This window comes from Babylonia areolata, chromosome 18 (genome assembly GCF_041734735.1).
Source record: "Babylonia areolata isolate BAREFJ2019XMU chromosome 18, ASM4173473v1, whole genome shotgun sequence".
Classification (NCBI taxonomy): domain Eukaryota; kingdom Metazoa; phylum Mollusca; class Gastropoda; order Neogastropoda; family Buccinidae; genus Babylonia; species Babylonia areolata.
In genome coordinates this window covers 38,147,557-38,175,082 of record NC_134893.1, presented here as the reverse complement: position 1 = coordinate 38,175,082, position 27,526 = coordinate 38,147,557, and the positions used below count along the sequence as shown (strand labels likewise).

Here is a 27,526-nt window from a genome sequence, read left to right as displayed (position 1 = left end):
AAAGTCTAAGTGAAGCAAAATAGATCTGTAACTGGTAGTTTGTGTGTGTGTGTGAGTGGAGTGATGGCCTAGACGAAATGCGTCCACCTTGGAAGCATGAGCACACTGGTTTGAATCCCGGCAGAATGACCAGTATTTTCTCCCCCTCCACTAGACCTTGAGTGATGGTCTGGACGCTAGTCATTTGGATGAGATGATAAACTGAGGTCCCATGTGCAGCATGCACATAGTGCATGTAAAAGAACCCATGGCAACAAAAGGGTTGTCCCTGGCAAGATTCTGTAGAAAAATCCGCTTCGATAAGAAAACAAAAAACTGCAGGCAGGAAAAAAAAGGGTGGTGCTCTCAGTGTAGCGACTCACTCTCCCTGGGGAGAGCAGCCCGAATTTCACACAGAGAAATCTGTTGTGACAAAAAAAAAAAGAAAAAAAAAGAGTAATATAATATATATTTGTATGTGTGTGAGTGTGTGTGTGTTGGCTTGCATGCATGTTTGTAGTGTGTGTATTTGCATGCACACTTGTATATGTGTTTTTGTATGTGTGTGTGTGTGTGTTTATTTATATATATGTGTGTATGTGTGGGTTGGTGCTTGTATGCATGTACGCATGCGTGTATGTATGTGTATATGTGTGTATTCAGGTGACCTGGCCAGTGCCATAAGAAAGACAACTGACATGCACTTTGGAGTCTACCATTCCCTGTTTGAATGGTTCCATCCCCTTTACATGCAGGATAAAGCCAACAACTACACCACGCAGAAATTTGTAGCTGTAGGTCATTTTCCTGTGGTCTACATCTCATCTCTTAAGTCTCTAGAATACTTTCAGTCTGTCCTCGTCCTCTTTTTTTTTCTTTTTTTTTTCTGGGCTTGAAATGCTTTGCTTGTTATCTTTTCTCTTTGATTTTAAGATGGCTGTGTATGTGTCTTCACTGTTTATAACTGCTGGTGAAACTGGTGAAATGTATAGAGCCAGTTTGAACAATGTCCATGCGTTTGTTCCTCTTTAACCCCCAATGTTTGTTTGTGCAAGCTGGTTGGTAGTGCCAAGTATGACACCAGGTTTTGTTTCCTGTTTTTATTTTATTTCTTTTTAAGTTTAACCGAGTTTTTGTTTTTTGACACAGTGTTGTTTTTGTGGTCTTTTTTGTGACCTATATTCAGCCTTGATATGATCATGTGTGGTCTGAACCAAGTGGTAGCTTACATGGCTGCCAGTGAAAAATATTCAGTAATTATGGAAGAGACTTGTCGTTTTGTCCTCTAAAGGAAGGAAGGGTTCAGGGGTAGTTTGAACTGGACTGGTCTGATAATGTACTTTTAGGAGTGGACACATACTATAAGAAACAAAGGTTCAGGGGTAGTTTTAATTGGACTGGTCTGATAATGTACTTCAGATTGGGCACATACTATCACTAAGAATAGTAAGATTATCAGTCTGTTCTCTACAGACTTCATTGTTTCCTTGCTGCCACTGAATTACATTCTCAAACTCTTCTCTTCAGATGCTATTATCTCCCATGCTGTCACTAAGCTGAGGCCCAACACTCGGCTTATATCACAGATTGACATAAGTTTACATTTTGGGCCAACAGCAAAGTGAGAGCTGTATTATCAATGGTTTCTCCAGTCAATGGGAAATCATTTACAGCTTAGTCTTTTGTGAAGGACTATGACTCTCAAACTAGGAGGCAAAATTGCACTGGCTCTTAGTGCTGCAGCCTTGTGGGCTAGTTGGCCTTTGGGAACGATCCCAACGCCGACTGTCCTAAAACCCTCTTGGCCGAGAGAGTGGGGATGTAACCTGGGCAAGACACTCTCCACTATAATCAAATTCTAGCCCAAATGTCGGAACAGCAGTTGCCTCCTCTGCTGTTCTGATGGTCATAGTCGGACACGACTGACTATCATATATAACACTAAGATAGTCTCCACTGTTCTCTTCATTCATGATTGTCCCTCCTCCCCCTGCCCCCCTCCCACCTCTTTGCAGGCCAAGACGATGCCAGAGCTGTATGAACTGGTGAACACGTACAAACCAGACGTGGTGTGGTCTGATGGGGACTGGATGGTGGATGACTTCTACTGGAATGCCACTCAGTTCCTGGCCTGGCTCTACAATGACAGGTACAGGGGATGGTAGACATTTCCAAATAAAGATGCTGCTTGAATTAATTTGTGGGGAATATAAAATTCAAAGAGAAATAAAACGATGATTACTCAGATTGTTGAATTGTCTTGATTAAACCTTTGAGGACAAATCTTGTTTTGATACCTCTTTGGTACAATTTTCCTCAGATTTTCCTATCTGCCCTTCAGTTCTACAGATTTTTTTTTTTTTGTGTGTGTGTTTTCCCGGACTTTCTTGGGTCGACCACCGTTTTATTTTGTACATAAATTTAATATGACAATTCAGAATAGATGGAAAAGAAAAAAAAAAAGAAAAAAAAAAAGAAGATTTTTTTAAAATCTGAATACAGTCAACATTAACAATAACATATGGAAGTCATAACCAAGACCAATACCCAGCATTCCATAACTATATCATTGTAATCAATAGCAATTATGGAATGAATCACCCATACAAGAAAAAGCATACACCTTTTCATTTACTGAATCAAGGCATGTGGCAAAAAATAAGTTAACATCATTTTATCATTTGTTATTGAGTTTCATTGTTGGAGACCGATGTCAGGAAAAAACTGACAGCCGCATCCAAATTTTGCACTTGCTTAACTGATGTTGAGTCACGTTACTGGGGGGAAAAAAAAAAAAAAGAAAAAAAGAAAAAAAAAAAAAAAAAAGAAAGAAAAAAAAATGGACGTTAAAATTGTCATCCATCTCTCTTTAAAAAAAAAAAAAAAAAACAAAAAAAAACTATCTCTCTCTCTCTCTCCCTCCCCCCCTCCCTCTCTCCCCCTCTCTCTCTATTACACACAGACACAAAAATAAAAGTCTCAATCCTACACATCGAATGTTAGCCAAGACTCAAAGAAAATACAACATCAAGAATTAACAGAAATTAAATTCTATAGGGAAAATACAAGAAATTGAAAACAAAAAACTAAAGTGCAAAGACCGTTCACTACTACTACCACTGCTGAAGATGATGATAATAATAATAATGATGATGATGATGATGATGATGATAATAATAACATTACAGTGACATCCAATTCCAAACTACGAAACAAACTGTAGGCCGGCTATTTATACAGTTCTACAGATTTGTTTGTGTGTGTGTGTGTGTGTGTGTGTGTGTGTGTGTGTGTGTGTGTTCAGGTTGAAAACAGAAGAGCCATTTGCTAGCTGACTGTTTTTTCCTTTTCATTTTTTGTGCTTGTATTATATTTTTGTTGTTGATTGAAGACTTTTTTTCTTTTATTGCAGCCCTGTCAAAGACACAGTGGTAACGAACGATCGATGGGGAAAAAACATACGTTGTAAACATGGCGGCTTCTGGAACTGTGAAGATAGATACGTGCCTGGTGAGTGCTGGTAAAATAATCATGTAGTGTGTGCAGTTGTGGGGATATCATTGGACAAGGCGAGTAGTTCTTGCTTGGATTGACTGGTTGAATTAGTATGATTATTGTCGTTCACAGGGAGTAACAGAGAAGTCTGTTGTGATAAAAAGAAATAAAAATACAAATACAAATAATCATATTTTAGGGGTACAAAGATGCACTTGTAAACCACACCCATTGAAAACTGTTTTTTGTTGTTGTTTTTTTTAACTTACTGACAAATGGTTTTAGAAATAAATAAGTAAGATAAAGTCTTACAAAAATAGAAGACCAGTGCATGAATTAAAGCATTCACACTGAACTGACTGAACTTGTGTGGATTGAGAAGGCTTATAAATCTATTTTCTTCTATATGTATGCAACATTCACACACACAAATGTATTCACTGATTTATGTGGACACACGCATGCACACCTGCACACACAATACCAACACCTACACTGTATCTACATAAATAATCAGCATCATTTAAAGATGCACCCATTTCTACTTCACCTAGCATGATGCATACAAATGAGTGCCTTTTTGTGTATGGTGATGTGTTGTGGGGAGGGGGGAGTGTGTGTCTGCTTTTAAATTTTGCATTAAATGTAGCTTTTTATTGTATTGTGACATGTGTGACTGATGCTAAGAGCTGGTAGTGAATTAGTTATTGTGTTATAGAGTTATTGTGATATGGTTTTTGTTTATCGTGATATTGGGAATAGTTTTAAATATTGTGATAGGGTTTTTAAGTATTGTGATATGATATTGTATCAGTTAGGCTTTTTAATGTGATAAGTAAGATGATTGTGATGACTGTGTGTGTGTGTGTGGATAAATTTTGTGCAAGAGTGTTTGGTTGGCTGACTGTAAAGGGCTATGCATGTAAGCTTTTCTCTTCTTTTTTTTTTCATTTTAATGTTTAAATGCATGTTTTCAGTGTTAGTATTTACATGTATGTACAGCGCAGTTGAACATGTTTTACATGGAAAGGCACTTTTTGCATTAAATTGTTATTATTGTCATACACACCAAACTGAACCCATGAAAACAATAGCAGTCCAAAACAAACCATGTCTTCATGTTCCAGAGAAGTTGCCCAAACACAAGTGGGAGAACTGCATGACTCTTGACAAGCATGGTTGGACATTCCGACGTGACACGCGGCTGTCTGAGATTTACACCATGAACGAACTGATTGCTCTGCTGGCCAAGACTGTCAGGTCAGTCCGTGTCTTTTTCTGGCCAAGACTGTCAGGTCAGTCCGTGTCTTTTTCTGGCCAAGACTGTCAGGTCAGTCCGTGTCTTTTTCTGGCCAAGACTGTCAGGTCAGTCTGTGTCTTTTTCTGGCCAAGACTGTTAGGTCAGTCCGTGTCTTTTTCTGGCCAAGACTGTCAGGTCAGTCCGTGTCTTTTTCTGGCCAATACTGTCAGGTCAGTCCGTGTCTTTTTCTGGCCAAGACTGTCAGGTCAGTCCATGTCTTTATCCGTCAGGCCAGGCTGACCACTTGGATATATAAAGATAGGAAGCATAGAAAGCAGCCTTGTCACACACCAAGTCCAATATTTTAAAGAATCTCTATAGCACTGTCATCATTATCTTCATCCACACTCATCTCAAAGTACATAATAAATGTCCCCAATAAGTAGAAGTTAACGACCTATTGGAAAAAAGCCCTTAAGGTCAAGTTCAGGGCTTGGGTCTCCATCTGGTGATGGGGGTGAGTCCTGGATATCTGTCCTGGTGGGAGGAACGTCTGGTGATGAGGGTGAGTCCTGGATATCTGTCCTGGTGGGAGGAACGTCTGGTGATGAGGGTGAGTCCTGGATATCTGTCCTGGTGGGAGGAACGTCTGGTGATGGGAGTGAGTCCTGGATATCTGTCCTGGTGGGAGGAACGTCTGGTGATGAGGGTGAGTCCTGGATATCTGTCCTGGTGGGAGGAACGTCTGGTGATGGGGGTGAGTCCTGGATATATGTCCTGGTGGGAGGAACGTCTGGTGATGGGGGTGAGTCCTGGATATCTGTCCTGGTGGGAGGAACGTCTGGTGATGGGAGTGAGTCCTGGATATCTGTCCTGGTGGGAGGAACGTCTGGTGATGAGGGTGAGTCCTGGATATCTGTCCTGGTGGGAGGAACGTCTGGTGATGGGGGTGAGTCCTGGATATCTGTCCTGGTGGGAGGAACGTCTGGTGATGGGGGTGAGTCCTGGATATCTGTCCTGGTGGGAGGAACGTCTGGTGATGGGGGTGAGTCCTGGATATCTGTCCTGGTGGGAGGAACGTCTGGTGATGGGGGTGAGTCCTGGATATCTGACCTGGTGGGAGGAAAGTCTGGTGTTCCAAGGGGGAGCCTTGGAAAAGTGTCACATGTTCTGTGGCCTTTCATTCCCTGCTTTCAGGGTGGGCTTTCATTGCAGTTCTTCTCCACTTCCATGCTTATGGCGAGTTTGTGTCAGTCAGCAAATTCATGGGGACTGATGTTGGGACATGGTGCTGGTCTCCCATTTCAGGGAAGGCTCTCATTCAGTCTGGCTCTGTGACTAAGTGATTATTGCCATCTGTAGTACAATGAAGATGGAGCAGTAAAAAACAACAAAACAACAACAACAACAAAAAAACAACAAAAACACACACACAAACAAAAAGATAATTCCATGTGGACTGTTGGCTTTAAGACTGTGACAGAATTGGGATGGATGTTGCTGTGAATCAGGAAATAATGATGAATGGTTTGGCTGGGGAAAAAATAGACTGTTAGGATGGCAATGTGAGCTTGTAGACATCTGTTCTATTCTCTTGGAATGTTGAAATGTATTTGAAACAATGCATACTGTTATCAGTTTTGTGTGGAAATTATGTCTTGGCACACTTTTGTTATTTTTGAATGGACAGTTTTTATAAATCAAATGCCCAACACATGCATCATCCTTCACAAAGATATAGAATATATATACCACAACCACTAACAGTGTTCATTTGTTTCACTTCCACCTCTTGTTCATATTTTTTATGAGGGACCAGGGTGTTTTTTTTCTTTTTGATGCAAATTGTGGGGGCTTTCACTGCGAAGCATTTCTGTGTTGTTCCAAGGCTGTGGCACTTGAGGCAAGAAGGCAAGATCATTTGCCATGAATCCATGATTGTTTTGAATTGGTGCAATTTAAAGTCTGGATTATATGCATGTGAAAGTTACTTGAATACTGGTTTGTAATCATTCAGTGTTTTAACATTTTTGACTTTTTCTGAAACATCATCCAAGGAAGATTTTTTTTACAAGCAGTGTCTTTGAACAGTCTGAAGTTGAATTTCCACTATCATTGCCTTCTTCTGGAGAAGCAGTTGTCAGTAGCATCCGTGTTTGTGTTTAAATTTTGATTGGCAAGGTTTGATAGTCTTGTGTTGGATGTTATCAGATTGTGCACAGCTTGCAGAGCAACTGACCAGCCTAAGAAACATGCAACAGAAGCAAATTTATGTATCACTCTTTCTTTCTTTCTTTTTTTCTTTTTTCTTATCAAGGCCTGACTAAGCGCATTGGGTTATGCTGCTGGTCAGGCATCTGTTTAGCAGATGTGGTGTAGTTATAAGGATTTGCGACACCACCTTGAGTAACTGAACTGGACTGAAAGTTGTGTAACACACTGGGTGTATTGTTTTTCACTTTCAGTCTGGGAGGCAATCTGCTGGTGAATGCAGGACCCACGGCCTATGGGACAATCAACCCAATCTACGAGGAACGTCTGCGTCAGATGGGTCAGTGGCTGGCTGTCAATGGAGAGGCCATCTACAGCACCCACCCCTGGACCTACCAGAATGACACCACCAACCCTGATGTCTGGTCAGTGAGGGAGGGGGTGGGGGTTTGTTGTTGTTTCATTTGTCCTGGTTTGGGGGGTTTTTTGTTTTGTTTTTGTTTTTGGTTTGTTTTGTCTGTTCACAATCTGAAAACCCTTGTATTCAACAGATGTATATGTATCACCCTCTCTTTTCATTGAGGGACTATGAGTAACTGAGTGTGCCAAGCCAGGCAAAGATAAGTTGTTCTGTATGAACAGGTAAAATATAGGAAAAACAAAAATCTTTTTGATAGGAATCAGCCGCCATGACAAAGTGGTATGCGACGTGGACTGACAGCTGGGAAGACGCGGGGTCGATACCCAGTGGAGGTGGGTTTTTTTTTTTGCGGCTGGCTCCTGCCCAGAGTCGAGTGTGCTATGGGCTTAAATGGGAAGACGGGGACCACACAGCTGAGTATCATCCATGTCACGGATGCGTCTTTGGGCGTGTTGCTAAAATTTCCTGACCAACACTGCAAGTGTCTGTATCTCTCGGGCCTGGTTGACGCCAGGATATCATTATGAAAAGGAGCGTAGAGTACAGCCTTGTCACATAGTCCCAAACCTAAATGGACCTCCATGGCAACACCGTTCTTATTACCGTGCCCCTCCTTCATCAATTCTGAGGCCTTTCATGCCCTGGTCTCATGGTGACCTCAGTTACAATCCCCCTCCACTTCGGCGCTAGAGGTCAGTCCTGTCAAGGTTCTCAGTGAGGGCAGAGTCATCGGGGGACTTCTGTTGGGGGGGTTGTGGTGGCAGTCTCCACACTGGGAATGGTGCTCACTCAGTCTGGCTCTGCGACTATGCTATTATTGCCGTCAGTAGGTGGCTTAGTAGGTGGTGTCCTAAGTGTGTTAGAATAGGCACTACTGAACTCCACCAAAGTGACTCATTTGAGAGTTCTTTTAAGTTTGATTTACAGTTTCCTTCTGAATGTCATACTTCCTGGTTTGTAAGTCAAAGAAAAAGATGAAAAGCAAAGATATCTGGGTGATGTCTTTGGTTTTGTTGTCTTTTTTTACCAAAGAGAAGCTGGTTTTACGTTGCCCATCACTTTCCAGGTACACGTCCAGGAAGAAAGGTTCTGGCACTGTGGTGTACGCCATCCTGCTGAAGTGGCTGCCTGGCACCACCCTGCAGCTTGGAGCGCCCGTCGTCAGTGACCAGACCTCCATCACTCTCCTCGGCTATAGCGGCGCCCCCTTCCAGTTTGTGGGGCAGACAACTCAGGGTGTGACGGTCACCGTGCCCACCATCCCTTTCAGCAGCATGCCCTGTCAGTGGGGCTGGGTCTTCAAACTGCTCCACTTGAAAAACCAGTAGATGCATGAGTTTTTTTGTTAGTTAATGTTTTGTTACCTTTGTTGCAATCGGGTTGTCTGAAAACGAGATGGACCTTGTTCCTTTTTGTTGCTGATGAATTCAGGTGGCTTCGTTTATCTGTGTGTGAGATTTTTTGGGAACAAGGTTCCTGTTTGCTGCAAATTGATTGATGTCACTGTTGACAATGTAAAGACTTCTTATGATCTGATTTTCCAGGGAACACTTCCAGGTGCCTCTCTCACACACACAGCCTGTCATGACACATTTCTTTTCATGAAGGTAGATAAATAGTGGTTCAGATTCAACCAGTTGAAGAGCAAGTAAAAGATATGTCCAGTGATACTCAAGACTGCAATGCTCAAGGCTGCTTAGTGTTGGCAGGGTCATCACTCATTAGTCTGGAACTCTTCTGCCTTGCTTTTTTTTTTCTTGCTCTTTACCTTTCTTGATTGCCTTGCTTGCACTTTTACTGGATTCATTTTATTCTGCTTTCTTGTTCAGCGATCTGTGGTTAATTTCCACACTCATTAGTCTTTTTTCTTTTCTTTTTTATTACAATTTTTGTGTGGACTTGACATTGTTCCGGTATTATTTCTATTTAGGACTTGGTTTCCTAATTGGATCCAGGAATGATGTGTTTCCAGTTTTAGGTGATCTCTTTTCTTTTTATTCTTTTTTTTTTTTATCCAGTTGATTTTGAAGGGTATCACTTGAAAAAATATTGTGTTCAATTCTTATAATTGTTTTTTCATTCATGGTCTTTCCATTTTTTCGTTCTAAGCTTGATTGTACTTTGCTTCACTAAAAATCTTGTTACCCTTATTGAATCCAAGAAATTCACATTTACACTTTAAGGGTGACTCTGCTTTAATCATTTCTGAATGGTATCACATGAAAAATGTGAATCTCTGTATAGTGTCTGTTTTGTTATTTTACAAAGTAATGTGCCATGACATTGAAAGTTGTACTTTTTGTACTTTGAGATTTTGAACTGGCATGTAATCTCTTAAGTTTGATTTCACATTTATTTTAAATATTTGTAAATGGATTTTATCAGCCGAAATACTGACAAAAGTATATGTTGTAAAGAACTTCCATAGCATTCTATTTTACTTTTTTTGCACAAGTGTGCTTTTTCTTTCTTCGTTTTGTTTTTGTTCTGTTTTGGAACAATGTCTCCTTTGTGCTTCTATAACTTGTCAAACAAGATTATGGGGTTATTAACAAATAATTTCTTTTCATACGATTTTCTACTGTCCTCATTATTGTTTCCTCTTTTCTTTTTTCTGTTGTCTCTTTCACGTTTTCTGGCTTTGCGCTCCGTTCATCAGTACATGCTCAATCAAGTTTTGGAAACCACCAGGCCACCCACCAGAAGAGGGTTCAGATATTGTTGGAAGGGTGTATTGAAGTTGAAGAAACCAAAGGGATTAAACTGCCAGGGATATGCATGACAAGATTAATAGCCGAGCGGTTAGAATATTGACATTAAATATCCTGGGTTTAGTCCCCAGTATCTGCGCCTGGTAGATTAATGATAGAGATTCATCTGATCTCCCAGATCAACAAACCTGCTCATACTGTAGCCCTCGCCCCCATCCCCACACCCCCACTTTGTGCACGCGTTGAAACATGTTATGGCTGCTGTCCTGTCGTCCTCTTGTGGGTTTTTTTTTTTAGCCGTTATTTTTCTGTGGATGATGTTGAATGCCAAGCTGCAAATGTTCACGAGTGTACCTTTCTTCACCCCCACCCCTTTCAGTATGAACTGGAAGTATTTAATTCTATATTTTTAAACCAGGGTATATATTTTTATTGGTGCTTTTTTGTTTTTTAAATAATATACATTCCAGGGTATACATTCGAAATGATTCCTTTGAATTTTGTTCCAGAATTATTTGACAGATTCTTGTGCCACGAGATTTATATGTATTTTGAGAAAGGACTTCAGTGGAGTTTTTTTGTTGCATACTATTTATATTGAATTAAAAGCTTTTGCTTTGAATGCAGAGAAAACTTTGTGGTAACAAATGATCCAAGTCAGAATATTTATCTATGCACATTTTGCAAGAAATCCTGTATGTTGCTGTAAAATAAATGAATAACTTACTCATTAATGATTTTTAGGGGTTTCATTTTATTTCCCAACATGTGAACAAAAAAGTACAGCAAGATTTGAAAATTTTACTGGTGAAATACAAGTACTCTTTGCGCACAATATGCCTTTTCTTTTTCTCAAAGCCTAACAAAGCGCATTGGGTTACACTGCTGGTCAGGCATCTGCTTAGCAGATGTGGTGTTGCAAATATGGGTTTGTCTGAATGCAGTGACGCCTTCTTGAGCTACTGATACTGCACTGTGTGTGTGTGTGTGTGTGTGTGTGTGTGTGCCTTTATCCCTTCTCTCTCCCCCTCCCTTACTCACTCTTTCCCCCTTCTCCCCCCCTTCTATTTGTCTTTATCTTTCTCAGTCTTTCTCTCTCACTTTGGTCATGTCTCCTTTATTCTGTGTGGGTGTTAATTCATGAACAGTAAAAACCTGTTCAATTAATGTCTACTTTGCTTTTAAATTAGGTGATTGTATATGCTAATGTGCTTTACTTTGCATTTAACTGAGGTGATTGTATATGCTAATGTGCATTATCATTTCCGTGTGTGTGTGTTCCTTTCATTTTTATTGACTCGCTTGTGTAAATACAGTGAGTCCATGTAATAACCAAGTTTTGGTTGTGTGTGTGTGTGTGTGTGTGCGCGTTGTTAAACTTTGACCTGCCAATCCCCTTTGGTCCACTTGAATGTGTGAATGGATTACTCAGACTGTGCACGTCAACTTTAGAGACTGCATATCAAGCAGCCAGTTTAGAAAGCTGACCCCCAAATCTATTTTTAAGTAGTCTTCACAATTTTTTTGTTCTAACCCTTCTTCGTATCATTTCATTAAAAACTAGAGTTAACCAAGTCAAGCTCTTGCTAGAGGGGTTCTTGTTCAGTGAGGCACGCATCCTTTCGTCATCAGAGACCAGACAGATGAGAAACCAACCATAAATTGTGGATAATCAATGTGCCTCTCAGTGTGGACAACAAAGCACTGAAGCCGCACTGCAGAAACAAGGAGTGGAGATTAGATCCTCGCTTCGTAATGAGCTAGTGAGGCTGACACATTTTGAGACTGGCCGCAGGTTTGTGTTCATCTCTGTGCAGAACACACCTCTGCGACCAGTCATAAAACTTGGTGTGTTCACCACAGCACTCTACCATAAGGAACAAAAACAAAAACAAATAAAATGTAGCAAGTGTCTACAACACGGACATCAGGCAGCAAATTGTGAGGGAGAGGTTGTGTGTAGGGGATGTTTGCAACAGGGACACAAAATGGGTGACTGTCCCTCTGTTGTGCCCCTTGCTGCTGAGGAGGAGGGAATAGCAGTAGAGCAGTCTGAAGAAACCAACCGGCCCAAGAAGCGAGTCTCCCCCTACCACAAATCAGTCTTCCACAAAATAAAAGGCCTGCTGTCCTGACTCAGCCAGAACACAACGGGGAGGCAGAGGCAGATAGCATGTTGGGGGAGGGGGTGAACATTTGACATGTGTTCTCTCCAAAGCAGCCTCACCTTTCCCTCGCAACCTTTGGTTTTGATTAACGGACTTACAATTAAAGAATATAATTTTCCGCATCAGTAAGCTGAAAAATTGATACCCCCTTTTTAAATGTGAATAATGAAAAATGCACTGGTACTCTAAATGTTCGGGGGCTTAGAAATAACCTAAAGAGTCAAATCCGTGTCGTGCAGGACCTTTGGCAGCACGGAAATATGACGTATGAAGAAATAGCGTAAATTAGGCACTGACCATGGCCTTTTCAAATACAATGTCATAATAAACTCTACCCTACAACCATGGAAACTCCATCTAGCTAATGATATCCACAACAATGAAAATCTGAATGACACTGCAACAAGAAGGGAACCTCAATACCCTGTCAAATAAACAAATCATAAAAACATTTGCCCGAAAACAAAACCATGAAATATGTGCAGCTCAGTTTAGGAAACGTAAACTGGACATCAATATAAGTGACTACTTCAAATTGGCATATGAATGTATGAAAGAATCACGACTGAGGTTACCTCACTTCAAATTCATACACAATATTTACCCAACAAATATTTTGCTTGCAAAAATGGGTGTAATGAACACAAAATTAATAGATGTAACTGGTGCCAAGAAACAATTACATTGAACATGCCTTTTACTCCTGCCCCAAATTTTCCTCCTTTTGGAAACATGTGAAACAATTCAAAAAGAAAGAAATCAATACCATATTAGTAATAGCAAAACTGTCCATCTCCAAATTCAAATACCGCAAGTGTAAAAATCTTGACCTTATCTTTGAATCAGAGCTCAGTTTACATAACCTATGATCAATATACGTTGTACCAGAACACTGAGTCAGGCCCACAAGAAATTCTGAGGGCACTATCCAGTGTGCACATACACATTATTGTACTTAGGTGTAGTGCTTGTGGAGAGGGAGAGAGGAGTGGGTGAGTAAAGGAGAGAGAGAGTGTGTGTGTGTATGTATACTGTACTTCTCCTTCAGTCAATATAACTGTGTGTAAAGCCATCATGTATGTGTACTATATGTTGCATGGTCTTGTAAGCATTCAAACATGCCACTGGGAAGAAGACAGATTTAAAATAAAAAAAGACAACAGAAAGGAGAAAAATGATGATGGGAGGAACAAACAAAAAAAAAAGGAAGAGAAAGAGCCTTCCAGGGATGCCGAAACTATCCTGCTCATTTGCAGAACTTTTACACATCCTGATTTCTCCTCAAAAAACAACAAAAAACATGGATGACACTTTTGATATGAGGATACATATAAGAATAAAGTCTTGATCCAAAACCATATTTTCGTCAAGTACTCAGTGGCACTATGCTAGGGTGGATCCTTATGACTATAATACCTTTGGGTCATGCTTCAAATTGAGCTCTCATTTCAGAAAACCACAGCAAATTTTGATACTGCAAAACTGAATTGTTTTTTCTTTCTTTTCAGAAGTGACAGCTAATTTTGCTGCTTTTTAAAAAAAATTTATGCTCATCATTGCAGATTTTTTTTGGAAAAACAATGCTAGAAGTGGACCCACAGATCTGGACTAACATGAGGGAATTCAGGAATACAGGTCTGGTGATTGATAAATGGACAGCAACATCAGGGAACACAGACCTAGTCACTGGACATCAACATGGGGAATATGTTATGAACAACATCGGGGTATACGGACCTAGTCACAGCATGAAAATTGGACATGAACATGGGGGAATACAGGTCTACATTAAGGGGGGGAAAAAGGGGGGGTCAGAAAAATGAGAAAAAAATGATCATTTATCAAGTCCAGAAAAAAGAAAAAAATATTCAAGATTTCTTGGAAAAAAACACCCCAAAACTCTGAATAGACCTGTGAGGCAGAAAATAATGGAAGAGACAAAGAAATGAAAAAGCCAGAAACAAAGACTGTGATAGAAAAGAGGACATTTCTGGCCGAGTGAAGTGTTGGCCTAGAAGTAACACATCCGCCTAGAAAGCAAGAGAACATGAGTGCACTGGTTCCAATCACACCAACAGTTGGCAGGATTTTCTCCCTATCCACTGGACCTTGAGTGGTGGTCTGGACGTTAGACAGATGAGACGATAAACCGAGGTCCTGTGTGCAGCGTGCATATACCACACGTAAAAGAACCGATGGCAACAAGAGGGTTGACCCTGTCAAAATTCTGTACTTGGATAGGAAAACAAATAGAATTGCAGGCAGGAAAAAAAATGGGTGGCACTGTCAGTGTAGCGACATGCTCTCCCTGGGGAGAGCAGCCCGTATTTCTCAAGGAGAAATCAGTACTGATTTTTTTATGCACATTCAGCCTCAAGACAGCCTTTAGAGTCAGCTGGGCTCCAACAACATGGAATGAACTGCACTGATAAAAGAGCAATGGCGTGACCCATTTAGATCAGTCAAGCAATCAAGTACTGATAACTTATTGAATTTTTTAATAAAGATATTCATTTCATTTGAAGAAAAATGTAAAAGCCATATCACAAGAGTATCAATATTATAACATAAAAACTCATAGAAACAAGTGTAAATACAACAACAGAAGTCACCCCAGATCTTCACTGCCAAGCAACACACAAGTTGCTAGTACAAAAACCTACAAAAACATAACCAAGCTATTGCAGTAAATGCAATATATTCTTGTGGAAAGATTCCATTTTTGGCTCGTCCTAGCACAGAAACTTCGTAACTCAGTGTGACTGTAATATGACTAGTTTCTCACATCTGTTATCACACTAAAATGGGCTCATTATGATATGAAATATGTTGTTAAGGAAATAAGTTCACAGGAAATGTGGACTGCTGGCGCTAGGATTTTGACACATGAACCAGGGTATGGCTGTACATGGGGGACTTAGGATGAGTGGTATGGAGCCAATGCCACTGAACTTGCAAAGAGGGTGGGGCCACAAAATCCCTCCATCTGGAAAGGGTACTGTTTAGTTTCTGACATGACTGTTATAAAAAATTAAAAAAAAGAATATAAAATATTGATGTTAGCAGGACTGTTATAAAAAACAACAAAAAATGCAAAACAAACATGTAAATGAACTGAATTAAAACATGGCAAGCTCTGAGGTTATGCTTTCCACTTGAGTATCATCAGATAACTGTGTATATGATAAAGTCTTAGTATAACGAGTAAAAGTACATTTTTAGTATAATGAGTAAAAGTACATTTTTTCTACATTGTACTTGGCAAGCATACATTTTTAACCATAATTTTTTTTAAAAGACAGAACAGAAAAGAAGCACACATACAATCATATATGAACACCACATCAGAAGGATCTGAAATGTGATTCTGTATACCAATCAAGCAAACAGATTGAGATTCTGTTGACATATACCTGTATCACTGACGCAAAACAGTATTTGATCTTAATATACCATTGCTAAAGAGTATAAAAACAAAACAAAAAACATTCCAAGATATTTGCATACACAAAGATAAATTCTCCAATGATAGATATCCACATCACTGACATTATCTTTACAAGAGTATGAGATCATAATCCAACTTTGTTTATGAAAGATCTTTCATTATGAAAGAGCAAAAACAAATTCTGAGACATTTACGTACAGCAATGCAAACCTTTTGAATAAATACAAGACTCTCTAAATACATTTTTGGACAAAGGAGGTGGGTGCTGAAAAGTGAAAGCTGTTGAATCACACAAATCAAATTCTTTAGCACATTTTTAACAGACCTGTAAGTTACCCCTTTAACTTTTTATAAACATGTTTTTCTTTCTTTTGTTATTCAAAGGAACAAGCCTCTGGAACTTAATCATCAGACGGAACCATTGTTCGTACATACACTAATTCAGGGCCAAAAGTGCACTTCATTCCATTTTGAAAATGAGTCATATAATCATCTGTCCACGTCACTGTGAAATATGTTATGTTTTGTTTCTTTGAGCGAAACTGTCATTAAAACCGTTTTCCAGTATGTTTTGTACTGCAGACGGGTAAAAATAATAATTAGAATATAAGAATGTCCAACAAGAAAGGGTTAACACATCTGTCCAAAATGGGTATACCCATTTGGGTACACTGTAATTCAGACTCCAACATCGAAGAGTCGACGGGTAAAAATGTTACTACTGCCCTAACCTCTTCATACATTGGCATGGCCACCAGTTCCAGACCTGCGCTGCGAGGCAAGGGAAGTAACGTCTTCATGCCTTGTCATGACCACCAGTTCCAGACCTGCGCTGCGAGGCAAGGGAAGGTAACGTCTTCATGCCTTGTCATGACCACCAGTTCCAGACCTGCGCTGCGAGGCAAGGGAGGTAACGTCTTCATGCCTTGTCATGACCACCAGTTCCAGACCTGCGCTGCGAGGCAAGGGAGGTAACGTCTTCATGCCTTGTCATGACCACCAGTTCCAGACCTGCGCTGCGAGGCAAGGGAGGTCTCCAGGAGAAGAGTGAGGTGAGAGAGGTGCTGAGACATGGCTGCTGTCTGGGCAATGACACCATCCACCTTCCTGTTCAGCTCTTCAGCATTTTTGGGCTGAGACTTGGACCTGTACACACCATCATACAAATGCCATCAAAACTCTTTAACTTCATTTGTTCTCTCTTGTATCAAGCATACCGACAGGAAAACAAATAAACTTGCTGGTGGAAAAAATACTAAAAAAATGGGTTGCGCTCTCAGTGTAGTGACGCACTCTCCCTGGAGAGAGCAGCCCAAATTTCACACAGAGGAGTCTGTCGAGACAAAAAGAGTAATACAATAGAATACAATACAATTCTCTTCTGGGTGGCATCCCTGACAATCTTCTCTTCAAGAACTCCAGAACTGTCAGCAAGGCTAATACTTAGAAAACCCAGGTAAACCTACATAACTCTCCTTGAGAAACTACACTGGTTTTCAATCTCTCTCATATTACAAACTAGCCACTGTGTGTTTTTATGTCATAAACCATACCACAACAACATACTTTTTTGACTTATTTTATTATCTGTACTCCTGTACAGTTGCTGCTGTTCTGTTGTGTTTATTCGTTTTTTTCTTTAATCTTTGCATCAAGGCTTTTTCCTCCTCTCTTTTCCTGCTTGTTGTGCTTACCACTTTGTTGTTGCTGTTTGTATGACAAGATTGTTTTTCCCAAACTGTTGTTGTCAACTTGGAAACCATGTCAGTCATGTACTGGACACATGCGGTATATGCAACAAAGAACTAACAATTCATCTTACACACACACACACACACACACACACACACACACAGAAAGAGAGAGAGAGAGTTCCTGTCAGAATAAAGATCCTGTATATTAAAAAGAACTAATGATTCCTACATCAAAAAGAGAACCAATAATTCATCTCTCTCTCTCACACACACACTTGTGCCAAACAAAACGTATCAAACAACATGCACACATACTTTCCCCACATCACTCCCCCCTAAAACAGCCCTTTCCTATACGTTTTTAGTGGACACACCCTTTTGCCACAACATCATACTCAAGGTGTTTCAACATACCTTTGGGTGGACAGAGGAGTGCCAGTCAACAGTGAGCGGTCCATCATCTCCCTCTCTCTCTGCAGTCTGGTGGCGGGGTCATCAGACACCTGACGATTGGGGTCAAACTGCTGGGGCAGAGCCAGGGAGGTGCGGATGTTGTCTGAAGGCCGCAGGTACTTCTTGATTCTCTCCAGTTCCTCCATCACTGCGTCCAACCTGATCAGAGAGGTGAGAACGGAGGTGGGTTGTTGACAGGTATGGTATGGAGTGAACTGCTGAGCGAGTTCGTCTTCAGTTTAACGTCTTTCCACTTGAAGTGATATTAGACGAAAAAAAACAACAACAACAAAAAAAAACCACAAAAAACGTGGGGGTAGGGGTTGTGGGAGGGGGGTGGGGGTAAAAGTGTGTGTATGTGTGGAGGGTGAATAGGGAGAGACAACGCTAGGGAAAATGGAAATGTCCTATTGGACTACGCAGCAAACCTTCTGCAACAGCAAATAACATATTGGAATTGTTAATAACACATTCAAAAGAGTGTGTGTGTGTGCGCGCGCGCACGCACACTCGCGCTATGTGTGCACACACACGCACTATGCGTGTGTGTGTGTGTGCGCGCATGCATGCATGCATTTGTTTTTTTTGTCTATTTTCTTGAGACTGTGCTAGTTCTCCCATTTCTTAGTTTATAGATCTTAGTGGTATTTCATGTTCAGAAGTAATATCTCTGGCTTGAAAATTGTGACAGAGTGAGTTATGAGTGGCTGTGGTCAGAGAAGAGGAACGAGAGATATTATTTTTATATTTCAAATACCTATTATGAATGCTAAAATATGGTTTGCATGTGGCAAGTGTGGGTGAATCGTGAGCTGTGCATGTTCATGTGTGTGTGTGTGTGTGTGTGTGTGTGTGCAGTAACCTCAGTCTGAATTTGTCAGATCGGGTGAAGTGCGTCTGCTGAGACGGAGTGAAGCCTTGACTGTTCCATACATCAGTGTTATCAGGGCTCCATGTTGACCGGCCATGGAGTAGAGGGACCCCCTATGGAACTGTTGTGCTCAGTGGAGGAGATGGTGCCCAAGTGTCCCACGAGTTGTGTGGGGTGGACACTGACATTGTTTACTGTAAGTAGACTTACTGGCTGGCCTAGGACTGACTGCCATCCTGTGGATTGGATCGAAGGAAAGAGCAGCTGTGCATGGAGAGACTCATGAATTGTGACTCAAAAAGTTTGTTCCCCGGTTTACAAAAAAACAAACCATAACTGAATTAACTGTTGAGCAAGACAAAACGAGTGTGCATGAGTGAAAAATTTTTTTTGTCTTTATAATTATAACTGGCTAAGGGAAAATTCCTTGTGTCTGTTTTTCGCTGTTTATTTATTTCCTTATCTTGTCTGTCTCTTTACCCACTTTGTAACAAAAATGCATAGTATTGTGGTGTAAGCTTATGTGTGAAGGATGGACAGAGGATTACACATAATATGTACACACACAGCACATATTCACAATGACAGAGACACAGAGAGAGTGAACGCACGCATATACACAGAGAGAGTGAACGCACGCATATACACACTCTCACACATACACACACATGCACACTTATTCACACAGACACTCACAAACACAAACTCACACACACTTGTTCTCTCTCTCTCTCTCTCTCTCTCTCTCTCACACACACACACACACCGAATGGCAGTGTTGGTGACACGGTGATCCAGGCTGACTTTAGAGCTCTGTCTGGAAAGAGACAGATGGGTGTCCACCGCGTTCTTCTCAAACAGCGTCAGGCGCATCTGTTCTGGCTCTGTCAGCTTCCGGCCTGAACAACACACATGCACACTTGACAATGCAACACACTTTCTGCCCAATAGTGCATGTGCAGGTCATACATAAACATTTGCCAATTTCTTCTTCTCACTATCTTTGTTGTATCCATCATTTAACGACAGTAAAGTGAAAGAGGCCACAATTCATTATTCCCTTCCCAGTATGCTCAGCATCTTCAGCATGTGCACCAGCACAGAGACCATTTGTTATGTATCAACTACTGAGCTGCCACAAATGAATCATTTTAAGGGTCGATATCACCAACACATGTTCTGTACATGGATATGTGTGTGTGAAGTAACAGTCACATCTCCCTTTTCCTGCCCCCTTCCACTTCTTTCATTTATTTCTGTGTTCAATAAACACTGCTGTTGTCAATGTCTGCTGCTACCTCTCCACATCTGTTCAGCATTGTTAAGGTTTGCTGTTCACCAGAAATAGTCCATGTTCATTTCTCTTAAACCAAATGCTTTTCACCACGAAAAGTATTTTTCTGCACCCTCGCCTGCCTTAGGTTTTTCGGTGTTTACCTCAACTGATTTTTCAGCTCTTATTATGACAAGCTGGTTTTGCTAAGAAAATTAACCTCAAAGCAAAATGAGGCAGCTGAATTTTACTTGAAATGTTCAGTCCAGTAGTCATGTGATAACACTGACAGGTGAGTGATATATCACATGTAAATGATCTGCACAAATTGTCATGCTTTTAGCTTTTAGCATATTGTATTGTGTTACACTGTATTGCTTTATACTGTAACACTTTTTGTCACAAAAGATTTCTCTGAGTGAAATTCAGACTGCTCTCCCTTAGTTTATCATGTCATCAAAATGACTAGAACACAGACCACCAGTCAAGATCAAGTGGAAAGGTGGGGGTGAGGGGGGGGGGGTGAATTATCTAAAAAATGAAGTGGAGAGGATTTCAGTTTCAGGAGGCGGCAGCACTGCTTTCGGACACGCTACATCAGATCTGCTAGAAAGATGCCTGACAAGCAGCATAACCCAATGTGCTAATCTGGCCTTGACCACACACACACACACACACACACACACACACACGTGTGTGTACCTATCAAAGTCAGTTTCTTGAATAGAATTTTGCAAGACAACAACGCTCTCATTGCCGAGTTCTTTTTCAAAGTATGTGCTGCACATGGCCTGGGATCTTAGTTTATCATCTCATCCAAATGAGAGGGGGGGGGGGAGGGAGTAACTCATCTAAAAACATGACTGTTAAAACCTCCCAGACAGCAAGATCATGAAATGTACTGACCCATTAAAACCTCCCAGACAGCAGGATCATGAAATGTACTGACCCATTAAAACCTCCCAGACAGCAGGATCATGAAATGTACTGACCCATTAAAACCTCCCAGACAGCAGGATCATGAAATGTACTGACCCATTAAAACCTCCCAGACAGCAGGATCATGAAATGTACTGACCCATTAAAACCTCCCAGACAGCAAGATCATGAAATATATTGACCCATTAAAACCTCCCAGACAGCAGGATCATGAAATATATTGACCCATTAAAACCTCCCAGACAGCAGGATCATGAAATGTACTGACCCATTAATACCTCCCACACAGCAGGATCATGAAATGTACTGACCCATTAAAACCTCCCAGACAGCAGGATCGTAAAATGTACTGACCCATTAAAACCTCCCAGACAGCAGGATCATGAAATGTACTGACCCATTAAAACCTCCCAGACAGCAGGATCATGAAATGTACTGACCCATTAAAACCTCCCAGACAGCAGGATCATGAAATGTACTGACCCATTAAAACCTCCCAGACAGCAAGATCATGAAATGTACTGACCCATTAAAACCTCCCAGACAGCAAGATCATGAAATGTACTGACCCATTAAAACCTCCCAGACAGCAGGATCGTAAAATGTACTGACCCATTAAAACCTCCCAGACAGCAAGATCATGAAATGTACTGACCCATTAAAACCTCCCAGACAGCAAGATCATGAAATGTACTGACCCATTAAAACCTCCCAGACAGCAGGATCATGAAATGTACTGACCCATTAAAACCTCCCAGACAGCAAGATCATGAAATGTACTGACCCATTAAAACCTCCCAGACAGCAAGATCATGAAATGTACTGACCCATTAAAACCTCCCAGACAGCAGGATCGTAAAATGTACTGACCCATTAAAACCTCCCAGACAGCAGGATCGTAAAATGTACTGACCCATTAAAACCTACCAGACAGCAGGATCATGAAATGTACTGACCCATTAAAACCTCCCAGACAGCAAGATCATGAAATGTACTGACCCATTAAAACCTCCCAGACAGCAAGATCATGAAATGTACTGACCCATTAAAACCTCCCAGACAGCAGGATCATGAAATGTACTGACCCATTAAAACCTCCCAGACAGCAAGATCATGAAATGTACTGACCCATTAAAACCTCCCAGACAGCAAGATCATGAAATGTACTGACCCATTAAAACCTCCCAGACAGCAGGATCGTAAAATGTACTGACCCATTAAAACCTACCAGACAGCAGGATCATGAAATGTACTGACCCATTAAAACCTCCCAGACAGCAAGATCAGGAAATGTACTGACCCATTAAAACCTCCCAGACAGCAGGATCATGAAATGTACTGACCCATTAAAACCTCCCAGACAGCAGGATCGTAAAATGTACTGACCCATTAAAACCTCCCAGACAGCAAGATCAGGAAATGTACTGACCCATTAAAACCTCCAAGACAGCAGGATCATGAAATGTACTGACCCATTAAAACCTCCCAGACAGCAGGATCATGAAATGTAATGACCCATTAAAACCTCCCAGACAGCAGGATCATGAAATGTACTGACCCATTAAAACCTCCAAGACAGCAAGATCAGGAAATGTACTGACCCATTAAAACCTCCCAGACAGCAAGATCAGGAAATGTACTCACGCAGGGCGTTCTGACTGTGGTTCCTGCCGGTGGCACGGCGCCACACCCAGCAGAGGAAGCGCCAGGCGTGAGCCAGGATCAACAGAGGCGGGAACAAAGCCGGGCGATCACAGTACTCCGACAGCAGGGACAGACGGTTGAAGCGCCACACCTGTGTGGAGTTGTCTTGCACTCGTTGGAAAGTGTAACTGCAACATGCGAAATCACGACTCACTGAATGAGTGTGACAGATTTTAAAAAGTACGCATTGTATCTCTTTCAGACTTGAGACTTTATTGTGTCCTCAAATAATGGGGTGTTCATACTGTGCCACGATGGCAAGATGAGATGAAAGTTCGTGGATAAACAGGATTGATTATCAACAAGCAGACAAGATATGGGAATCAGATGAAAGGGTCGATGTTGTTACCCTTTTTTAGTGAACAATATTGACTGGAAACAAAAACCCTTCTCAATGTGACAAAGGTTGTTACTGAAAAAGTGAACTGGTCCACTGAAGTGCAAAGGCAGAACTGGCCTCTTCAGATTAGGGGTCACCCCAAAATCAGTGAGATACTGTTCATAACTATTAACACAGATTATTTAAACTCTGCTGTGAATTAAATTTATAGCTCTGCTACACTAATAAAAGGAGACGAATTTCACTGCAAGCACATAAAAACACAAAATATCAGTATATACCTACATGTGACCCACCCCCTTCTCAACCCATGCACAAATAGACAGCATATACCCATGTACGTCACACACACACACACACACACACACACACACACATTCTTCATTGTTCGTAAAGGGCAGAGAGCCCCAGGATAAGGAACTGCATTGCTGAAACACTGATTTGTGATATGACTACTACAGATAGTAAATTTTCATCTTATGAAGGAAAACAGAAACAGAAGCAAAGCAGAACATCTGATTTTTACTAAAGATATGAAGTGTTACCATCATCTGCATCGGTCTAATACCACTCACTGTTTTAGGTAAGCACTCTTGTCTCCTTTGTGGAAATTCATATCTTCACAGTTATGAAATTTCTTCAAGATATCCAACTGTACCCTGTCAGTATAATGTGTGGATCTGTTTGTGTATTCATTAAATTCCTTCTGTACACACAGGCAGAAGATCAAATGCAAGTTAAAAACAAGCTTAACCATGTCAGTGTGAGTTGTATTATGGGAATATGAACAAACCCTGCAATGAAGAATGGCTGTTCATATGATGAAGTAAAAACGGTCAAGCACAAAAAAGTGCGCTTGTATGTATATTGATCATACCTTGAATTTAATCATCAAAAGGGCCACATTTTTGCACACAGCCCCCTGGTATTGTCTTGTCAGTCTGGCTCTTTTGGCTTCTTCTGAGCAAGGGAGAAAAGGATGAAACCACTTGCATAACAGTTTTATCCTCTCTCACCCATTCACTCTATGCAAATCATCTTAAAACCCAGACCTTCCAGAATGGTTGAAGTTAACAGACCGATCAGCGACATACACCACCAGGCCCTCCCTGACTGAATGTGGAGGAAGCTGACCAATGTGACATTAGCAATGCTAGACCTTAGATATTCCATGCTTTTCCCACAGAACCCAGCACTGTCAAGGAGAAAGCAGGCAGGGAGGTGGGGGGGGGGGGGTGTGAAAGAGGCAGGAGAGTGGGAGGAAAAACAGCCCTGCTCTGTTGCTAGGTTCCAAACAGCTCATGTTACCTACACCTCACATCAGGCGGTGACCCTTGAGGCAGATGCCATCCTGCCAGAGATCAACATGGAGGGGGGTGGTGGAGGGGGGAGGAAAGAGATGCTGGAGATTTATGGGAGAGAGACATCAAACCCCAGCACTGACAAGGAGAAGGGTGGGGGGGTGCGGGAGGGGGACCACAGTTGAAAGAGGGGAGGAGAGGGGGCTGAAGATTGTATGGGGGATAGATGAACATTGTGGTAAGACATAGAAGATGAATGCAGTGCTATCCTCAGACTCTGAGGTATCAACTTCCTCAGCATCTGGTCTTGAGGTGGGGGGTTTGGGGGGGGGGGGGGGGTAGGACAGCATGTCAGAGGAAGGAGCTCAGTGTAGTGTTTGGTAATGAAGAAGGGGGGGAGGGAGGAGAGGAGGTAGGTATGAGGGGTCCATCAGTAAGCAGTGTGTGCCATGAAATCTCTGACACACTATAACAATAGAATAGAATGAAGTCATTTCAAATCTGTACATATCAAAGACCAGTGACCGACGTAAAACCTAAACCCTGCAAATAGCAGTACCTGAACATAGCGATCAAAAGGTTGATCAGCAAAACGTGGGTTATGATCATGTAGACCGCCAGAAGCATAGGAACCACAGCATTCTTAGAGGGACACCGCTTTAAGATGTCTTGTCGCCAGATGGTCTCATTGTGAGTGCAGCCATCAATGTCTTCACCTGTTGAGGCATGAACACTTGTTGGTGATAGAGCTGTTTGTGGAACACACTGCCATATCACGGCATACTTGCACATCCATTTTAAACACACACACACACACACACACACAACACACAACACACACCACACACACAGGCATCCATCTGTAAATATATGGGGATGATTCTGATTTTTCTCTGCTTTTTGAATTCTGGCAGTACTTGTCATGATATTGATGTTTTCTTCCTTTTTTGTTTCAGAATAACTGATATCAAAATCTGCTTTCAACATTTCACAAAAAGGAACAGGAGAATGACGTGATTTTGCAGCTAACTCTTTTATGCTGACATCAGATTCTTTTAACAAATTTGAAACGTAAGTTGCAACTGTTTCTTGTGATGAAATGGCTTTAGCTCTTTTAGGAAAATCAATGTCAGATCTTACTGTCAGTTCATCAGCAATGAATTTTTTTTTCATTGAAGTGCATCTCACAGCGAATTTTGCTGTTGCTATCTCACAATGTTCATTTAAGGGAAGAATTCCGGCGGTTTTGTATGTTTCCTGGTTGGATGCATGAGAGAGCACTCCGAGGGCAATTTTGATAGCCTTACAGTCTGCACTTTGAATCTTTTGTAATAGATATTTTGGTGGTTTTTGTTGTTGTTTTTTTTGTGTGTGTGTATTTTGTATTTCTTTTTATCACAACAGATTTCTCTGTGTGAAATTCGGGCTGCTCTCCCCAGGGAAGGCACATCACTACACTACAGCGCCACACATTTTTTTTTGTATTTTTTCCTGCATGCACTTTTATTTGTTTTTCCTATAGACGTGGATTTTTCTACAGAATTTTGCCAGGAACAACCCTTTTGTTGCCGTGGGTTCTTTTACGTGCGCCAAGTGCATGCTGCACATGGGACCTCAGTTTATCGTCTCATCCGAATGACTAGCGTCCAGACCACCACTCAAGGTCTAGTGGAGGGGGAGAAAATATCGGTGGCTGAGCCGTGATTTGAACCAGCGCGCTCAGATTCTCTCGCTTCCTAGGCAGACACGTTACCTCTGGGCCATCACTCCACATCTCATTTTAACAAACCAGCAAATGAATACAGTCAAGACCTCCCTGTCTACAAGCCGTATTCCAACACACATACACAGCCAAGCAACTCACCCTTCATTTCTGCAAGAAACAAATCTCCATACATCTGGAAATATGGGTAGAAGAGGATGTTGACCAGAATGGCCAGGCTGGCTGGGGACTGGGGGTACAAGTTGGCGTGGTAGGCTGCGCCGAAACTCACCATGAACACCAGCAGGATCAGGAAGAAGAATAACAGATCCTTCAGCTGCAACAGTGCCATTCCTCTGGCTGATTAGTTGGTTTGAATAATCTTTCATTGTTCGACAGTACATGTGATTACAATGCAGATAAGGGCAATCTTTCATTGTTCAACAGTACACATGATTACATTGCAAACAAAGGTAATCTTTCATTGTTCAACAGTACACATGATTACAATGCAAACAAAGACAATCTTTCATTGTTCAACAGTACACATGATTACAATGCAAACAAAGACAATCTTTCATTGTTCAACAGTACACATGATTACAATGCAAACAAAGACAATCTTTCATTGTTCAACAGTACACATGATTACAATGCAAACAAAGACAAAGAAGCATCAACAAGCTTAAAGCTTATACTGTGCCTACATGTTGCTGATGAACCATTAGTTACAGGGAAAATTAAGTCCAGGACAGAATACTAAAAGCCATGTACACCTAAGTAAGAGAGTCAGGGTTACTGGCACAAGAGTAATGAGATCATTATATAAACACAACTCACCTGAGAGAGAAAAGAGGATGAGGGATCTAACCAACAAAAAATAACTACCCTCCTTAAAAATGGTTAAGACGTAACAGACTATTTCTGATCAATACAAAGAACACAAGCTAAGTATGGGCCTTCTCCTTGACACATGAATGAATATTCAATTGAATACATATTCATTTGAGTAAACTGCATTGTACAACAGACTTGACTATGAATATGACAAAAGGAAAAAGGCTTTACACTCTACTGGCATCCCTACACTACTACTATGAATGAGCCGACACTACATCATATCAAATTACAGTGCTTAGAGCCTCGCCAACAACTAAGACCGTCTCAAGGCTATCAACACATTAGCACCCACTTAAAGTCAAGGGTAAAAAAGTACAATAAAAACTAATCACCACTTCAATATTTTCACTCGGAAAGTTAAAGCAGACACTACTGCTACTACTGTGAATGAGCCTGCACTACTACTGCTACTACTTCTATGAATGAGACTGCAGCACTACTACTTCTATGAATGAAAAAGCACTACTGTTAAATCTACAAATGAGCCTGCACTACCACTACTACTATGAATGAGCTGGCAGTACTACTACTACTACTTCAATGAGTGAGCCTGCACTACTACTGCTACTTCTACGAATGAGCCTGCACTACCACAACTACTACTATGATCACGAATTAGCCAACAATACTGCTACAATGATTCAATCTTTCCGCAGGACTAAAACCAAGGGACTGT

General features: G+C 41.2%; 2 protein-coding genes across 2 annotated transcripts in view; one reads left to right on the top strand and one right to left on the bottom strand.

Annotated features, from left to right (window-relative positions):
* LOC143292738 (alpha-L-fucosidase-like) overlaps positions 1-11,821 on the top strand; it is a 14,671-nt gene extending 2,850 nt beyond the window's left edge. The window contains exons 4-9 of the mRNA XM_076603276.1: positions 643-773; positions 1,995-2,128; positions 3,392-3,489; positions 4,602-4,734; positions 7,180-7,350; positions 8,413-11,821. Of these exons, the coding sequence (XP_076459391.1) occupies positions 643-773; positions 1,995-2,128; positions 3,392-3,489; positions 4,602-4,734; positions 7,180-7,350; positions 8,413-8,674 (929 nt within the window). The 3' untranslated portion in view covers positions 8,675-11,821. The remainder of the gene's footprint in view (positions 1-642; positions 774-1,994; positions 2,129-3,391; positions 3,490-4,601; positions 4,735-7,179; positions 7,351-8,412) is intronic.
* A 9-nt stretch (positions 11,822-11,830) lies between these two features.
* Positions 11,831-27,526, bottom strand: part of LOC143292739 (transient receptor potential cation channel subfamily M member-like 2) — a 48,658-nt gene continuing 32,962 nt past the window's right edge. Inside the window, exons 22-27 of the mRNA XM_076603277.1 lie at positions 26,113-26,287; positions 24,808-24,964; positions 22,548-22,735; positions 19,458-19,590; positions 17,782-17,979; positions 11,831-16,819 (exon numbers count right to left, since the gene is read on the bottom strand). Coding sequence (XP_076459392.1) covers positions 16,654-16,819; positions 17,782-17,979; positions 19,458-19,590; positions 22,548-22,735; positions 24,808-24,964; positions 26,113-26,287 — 1,017 coding nt within the window. The 3' untranslated portion in view covers positions 11,831-16,653. The remainder of the gene's footprint in view (positions 16,820-17,781; positions 17,980-19,457; positions 19,591-22,547; positions 22,736-24,807; positions 24,965-26,112; positions 26,288-27,526) is intronic.